The following is a 6,755-nucleotide window of genomic DNA, read 5'->3' as shown; positions in this document are numbered from 1 at the left end:
ATAGGTGGGAACTAGAGGATTTTTAGGATAGTGAAACTCCTCTGCATGATACTGCAATGGTGGATCCATGTCATTATACACTTGTCCAAGCCCATAGAATGTGCAACACCAAAAGTGAACCCTAAACTATGGATTTGGGAGGATGATATATCAGTGTAGTCAATTGACTGAAACAAATGCACCACTCTAGTGGGGGGATGTCAGTAGAGGAGGCTGTGCATGTGTTGGGGTAGGGAGGATATGGAAACTCTACTTTTTGTGCAATTTTGCTGTGAACATAAAACAGCTCTGAAAATATATTTAAAAAATAGTTCAAAATCCTTTTTTGAGACGGAGTCTCGCTCTGTCACCCAGGCTGGAGTGCAGTCGCAGGATCTCAGCTCACTGCAAGCTCTGACCCCCAGGTTCACACCATTCTCCTGCCTCAGCCTCCCGAGTAGCTGGGAATACAGGCGCCCGCCACCATGCTTGGCTAATTTTTTGTGTTTTTAGTAGACATGGGGTTTCACCATGTTAGCCAGGATGGTCTCGATCTCCTGACCTCATGATCTGCCTGCCTCAGCCTCCCAAAATGCTGGGATTACAGGCGTGAGCCACTGCGCCTGGCCCAAAATTCTTAATACTCTTCTCCCAAATCTTCCCTAACCCTCTGTTCACAATTACTCTCTCATTTATACTCATTTATTTATTCGAGACAGAGTCACACTCTGGCTGGAGTACAGTGGCGCAATCTCAGCTCACTGCAACCTCTGCCTCCTGGGTTCAAAGGGATTCTCTTGCCTCAGCCTCCTGAGTAGCTGGGATTACAGGTGTGTGCCACCTCTCCCAGCTAATTTTCGTATTTTTGTAGAGACAGGGTTTCCCCATGTTGGCTAGGCTGGTCTCAAACACTCGGCCTCAGGTGATCCACCCGCCTCGGCCTCCCAAAATGTTGAGATTACAGGCATACGCCACCATGCCCAGCCTCATTTGTACTCTTATTACCTCACTGAGATATAGGCAAACAATTTGCCTTGGATGAGGGTGCATTTTAAACCTATCTCCCCCACTCCCTTGGAAAGGAAGTTTCTGCAACTGGCTGTCAGATTTAGTGAATTCAATATGCCTCCTTACTGGTCAGAAAGGACTAGCCATATTTATTAGAGATTATATTCTTATTCCTGAAAATCATCAGAGAACATTTGTATTAATTAGCTTAAAGCAAACCTAGACAGAACTTGAGAGTGTTTACTTCTGTCTCCTGCCTCTATGCTGTAATGGACTCAAGCTAGCAGTTCAGTTTTTGTAAGTTTGCTATAAAATCGAACAGAAAATGAATTCTAGCATCTCTCAAGTCTTGTAGATAACGTAGCATAAAATTATTATATGTTATGGCAGTAGCCCTGCTAGCAGCGTTCAAGTCATAAATTCTTAACAAAATGATTACTTTTCTGTTTTTTGAACTTAATTTGATGGTTAAAAAAATGAACTGGTCAGGCACAGGGACTCATGCCTGTAATCCCAGCACTTGGGGAGGCCGAGGCAGGCGGATCACGAGGTCAGGAGTTTGAGACCAGCCTGGCCAGTATGGTGAAACCCTGTCTCTACTAAAAATACAAAAAATTAGCCAGGCATGGTGGGACATGCCTGTAATCCCAGCTACTAGGCAGACTGAGGCAGAAGAATTGCTTGAACCCGGGAGGCGGAGGTTGCAGTGAGCAAGATCGCACCACTGCACTCCAGCGTAGGAGACAGAGTGAGACTCTGTCTCAAAAAAAAAAAAAAAAAAAAAAAACCCAAACTCAAGAGGAATAACTAAATAACTAGTAATTGCATTTGATCCAGAACGGAAGGGTAGCCAAAGATATTCTAAGGTTCTCTTCATATCTGAAAAGAAATAAACCCAATATAAAAAAAGACAAAAACATTTAATAGGTATTAAGTACAACTTCAGTACAAATTTTCACTTCAAAAAATATTACAGGATTTTATTAATCACTAGTCCCCCAATAGTCTTTGCAGCGTTCCTTCCCAATGAAATGACTTCATTATAAAGCAAACGCTTTGATACAGTACTTTGTTTATACTTACACACACATCAGAGAGAATTTTATTATGTGCCTTGAACTTCAACAACTTTAAACTGTTACAGGAATTGCTTGAGCTGATGTCCTAATTCAATCATTAACCAAAACATATTTTAAGAATAGGCAAGAAATCTGAGAAGATGGTGATGTAAAAGGGACTAGGCTTGGGGTCAGAGAGACAATGGTGAGTTGTGAAGTACATAAACCAGTCTGTGTGAACTGCACCACGTTAGAAAACAGCAGGAACAAAATAAGCTACAAGGTCACAACAAGCAGCCCTGGATGGTAGCATCAAAGATGAAATATTTAAAAAACCACAGAATGAAGTCCCCAAGATGGCAGCTGCTCATTGTCAAGATTATTTAATCAACTCTGCTGCTGACCTGGGAATCCTACCAGCTAGTAAGCATTGATTTTAAAAATAAATAAGGCAATTCCAATTGTCTTTTTTTTTTTTTTTAAAGAGAATTCGGTATGAGAACCATACCTACTACCAACTCCAAATCCAATCTATGTTGTTCACTAAATTTGACAGTCACGATCAAATAACATTTAACTCTTAAAATCCTTGTAACTTCTTTGTGATTCACCTCCCCAAGTCAACACAATTCTGTGTATTTTTACTTATGGTCAGACTCTGAAGAGCTACTTAGGAAATGAGCACCTATTTTAGCAGAAACTTTATTCTCTGTCCCATTTATGTGCTATCTGGAACAAGGAGAAAACCTAAAAATGCGATCTATTTCCAGCACTGCAAGCAACTTTGCAGGAGCTTACTTTTCCCCTGCTTCTTTGACTGGTTGTTACATTTATCTGTTTTCAAATTCACCTCCTTTTTGGTGAGAAAAGAGGTTATAGGGAAAAGAGCATTTGAATGAATTCTTCAATTTCATTTCATTTATGACTCTGCCTGTTAATAGCAATGTGTATCTTGGCAAATCAGCTTCTCCAAGCAACCCATCTTGCTCTCTCCCCCAAACTCTGTTAAGGACCATTCTGTTTATTTCTTGTGTTTGTTATGGAGGTAAAAGTCATATAAAGCACGTAATTGCCACTAAAGGAATCCTGATCACTTAAACATCGCCTTTTATGACTGGTCAACTATGCATCTTATCTGTCTAACTCTGTGGGTCACGGATTCCTTTTTCTTTTTTTTTTTTTTTTTTGAGACGGAGTCTTGCTCCGTCACCCAGGCTGGAGTGCAGTGGCCGGATCTCAGCTCACTGCAAGCTCCGCCTCCCGGGTTTATGCCATTCTCCTGCCTCAGCCTCCCGAGTAGCTGGGACTACGGGCGCCCGCCACCTCGCCCGGCTAGTTTTTTGTATTTTTTAGTAGAGACGGGGTTTCACTGTGTTAGCCAGGATGGTCTCGATCTCCTGACCTTGTGATCCGCCCGTCTCGGCCTCCCAAAGTGCTGGGATTACAGGCTTGAGCCACCGCGCCCGGCCACGGATTCCTTTTTCTTTTATCCTTTTCCAGGTATTAGTTTTCAGATGAAAAGAGATATGTGTTGTAACTTGTTTTGATGGCCAGATTTAAGTAATCTGCAATATATCTTGATAGTGACAATGAAAACTAATTCTGAAATTCCAGATGTCTAATTGGTAACAAGAAAGTGGCATAGCCCAGGCAAGATGATCCTTACCATCCTAGCGGTCAGTGTTTAGGACAGACATTCCCCAGTCATGTGAGGGATGACACTTGATCACGGCTGTACAAGCCTCTGTACCAGGCTCCCAGATACGACAGGCGGTACAGTAAGATTTCACCAGTGAACTTCTTATTAAATAGCAAAAACACGGTATCTGCTCCAAATGGATTCTAGACCTTGTAACATTACTTTAAAAATGTAAAGCACTATGGTAATGTCTTTTTCAATTATTGAATAGGTGAGAAGTGCTATTGGAAACATGGGAAAAATATATAGGCAAAAAATAAACCTAATAAACATATGGACAAGCAAACCCAGAAACACTGGCCTGGGGATTCTTATATGTAGGGACACATAGCACTTTCCATCCTGAAGCTCCAGCCGGACAGACAAGGTTGAAACACTCTCCATATTCTAACAATGAGAATCAATATCACATGTCAGCACGAGTTTTCACACTGTGTGCTTTTATGTGGTATGCATGGAATATAAGTGGAAAAAAGGATCTGTCAGGTTTCATTTAATAAGGACTACATGGTGGATAAAAATTGGTTTCAGTAGCACACCGCGGCTCAGGATTATAGTAATTGAAAGGGGATGCAATGTCTAAGACACGGCACAGGAGCCTTCAGCTAGTTTAAAATAAGGTTAAGCTAATGATATATGCTTTAAAGGCAAAACGGTGTATGACCCCAGCTCCCCGGGGATTCACCCATCATCAAGGTTAATGCACATGTACACAGTTAAACACAAAGGCTCATGGGAATGTACTGTCTAGTCATTAGGTTGACTCTGATTTTTGTAACCTTGTTTAAGTGGGCCAGGACAGCTATTAATGGTCCCAATGACCTCTTTCTCTAGTCCTTACTTTATACATCAACCTTCAGGTGGCTCCCCAGAATCTTATAACAAATCTGTAAAATACAAATAAAACAAAAGACAAATCCCCACGACGTACAACATGAACTGAACAACCATTTAAAAACTCAATGGGTGAAAACTTCTTGGGCCTCATCCACTAGATTCCTTTCTTAAAATCCGTACTCCAAATTTAACAGGAAGGTTCCCACTCTTTGAAGAGGAAACTTCAGATGTACAAGTCTTGAGTGAAAGATATTTTGGTGGCTGACTAACCATCTTACTGAATAAGAGACATGATTTTTGTAAACGACACAAGAGTGACAGATGCACAAATGTTTTGGCCAGTGTGCCTTTAAATAGGTGTCTCTTCTGGTGGAGCGAGGCCTAGAGGGAGGAAGGTATGCATTCTACTGGAGGGCGGCCTTCAAAGCCGCTCAGTCATGTTTTTGCCAGTGGGTCAAACACCTGCAGTGCTGTCCTCTTGTCTTGGTCACTGATTGTCACCCAGTGACCCAAGGTTTTGTGTTCATGATCTAGTGGCAGCTCCGCCTTCACAGCTGAAGCGCCAGCTGACACTGGGTCTATGGGGTCCCTTTCAGGGCTCCTGGTCCCTGAGTCCAAAGGGTCTGAGCTCTTAGAAAGCCAAGCGTTATTCAACAGTTTAGGGTGGTGAAGAAGGTTCCAGAAGGGGTCCTGATAATCACCAAGAAGAGGGGCTGCCTCTGGCTTCATCGCTTTGGTGCCATCGCTGTCGGGGCTTGTAGCAGATGAAGTGCTGAGTAAGTCCCCTTGTGGGAGAACGGCGCCCACGGCAGGCAGGTGCCCAGATGGGCTGTCGCTGCTGTTGTAAGTGAGGCCCTGGAGGAGCTGGCTGTTGCTCTGCAGGACCTGCAGGTGGAAGGCTGCGGGGGCTGACTTCTTCCTCCTCGGGGGGACCTTGGGCACAAGAGATGGTGCCTCCAGAGGTGGCGGCACGGAGGCTCCTGCCACAGGAGGGGCTTCGTCTGACGCCGGCTTTCCATGGCTTGGCCTCTCTGCAGCTTTCCCAGGCTGAAATGTTCTTGGTTTGGGAACAGGAGGGACTTGAGGGACTGTCGCGAGAGGAGGGGCCTCAAGGCTTGTCTCCAGGGGTCCGATTGTAAAATGGACAGTCTGTTGCTCAAACTGTTCTTCCGGTGACAGTGGCTGAGAAAAGGTGGGACAAAGAGTGTAAATAAGAAGCCAATACCTGGCCAGCTGAGGATCAGAGAACACTGAGTGGTCAGCAGAGAACAGAGATGAGACCAAGCTGACATTCTAGCAAATTCGAGATTTGAGAATGTGTAGGGTGCCAGAAATGTCACCAGGTAAGAAAAAGAAAAAGCACAGGAGAAACACACGTGTATCAGGTCACACCAGCAGGTCCAATGAAAATGAGTGGAAATTTTAAAACCAGGGCCACAGTAAATAATCAGAGAAACTTCTTTGTCACTTTAGGAAATGGGGTTATGCTCTTCCTTTATTGAAAGCAAACCTCTCTTTGAAAACACTCTTTGAAGAGGCAACCTGGGCCGATTCACGGTCTGTACCATGCTAGGGTGAAGTAACTTGTGTTACAACACTAAGCTGATTGAAGGACTAATGGATATACTTTCTCCTTGAATTTCTTTTCTTTTTTTTTTTTTTTTTGACAAGGAGTCTCGCTCTGTTCCCCAGGCTGGAGTGCAATGGTGCAATCTCAGCTCACTGCAACCTCTGCCTCCCAGGTTCAAGCGATTCTCCTGCCTCAGCCTCCCGAGTAGCTGGGATTACAGGTGCCCGCCACCATGCCTGGCTAATTTTTGTATTTTTAGTAGAGATGGGGTTTCACCATGTTGGTCAGGCTGGTCTTGAACTCCTGACCTCAAGTGATCTGCCTGCCTTAGCCTCCCAAAGTGCTGGGATTACAGGCGTGAGCCACTGTGCCTGGCTCCTTGAATCTTTTATACTTAAATATTGGTAAAGAATGGAAATCTTGACACTGCCTTGGTTCTGGTTCAAATCTATCACAAAGAAAACAACTGCACAGGCAAAATGAAGCTTTTGTACAGAAAAGGTGATCAGTAGACTAGTTAAACATTGGCGTTTCGGTGTTTCTTCAGGTTCTTTAGAAAACAAACTAAAAAAAAAGAAAGTCACTTTTTCTTTTTTTTTTTTTG

At 43.5% G+C, this 6,755-nt stretch overlaps 1 protein-coding gene across 1 annotated transcript in view; it reads right to left on the bottom strand.

Moving 5' to 3' along the window:
• Window positions 1-4,173: 4,173 nt before the first annotated feature.
• The window catches only part of SYNJ2 (synaptojanin 2), a 125,933-nt gene continuing 123,351 nt past the window's right edge, over window positions 4,174-6,755 (bottom strand). The window contains exon 26 of the mRNA XM_017889620.1: window positions 4,174-5,763. Coding sequence (XP_017745109.1) covers window positions 5,017-5,763 — 747 coding nt within the window. The 3' untranslated portion in view covers window positions 4,174-5,016. The remainder of the gene's footprint in view (window positions 5,764-6,755) is intronic.

This window comes from Rhinopithecus bieti, unplaced genomic scaffold (assembly GCF_001698545.2).
Source record: "Rhinopithecus bieti isolate Rb0 unplaced genomic scaffold, ASM169854v2 scaffold_18548, whole genome shotgun sequence".
Lineage (NCBI taxonomy): Eukaryota > Metazoa > Chordata > Mammalia > Primates > Cercopithecidae > Rhinopithecus > Rhinopithecus bieti.
Note: the sequence above shows the minus strand (reverse complement) of the source record. Positions and strands in the feature narration are given on the sequence as shown.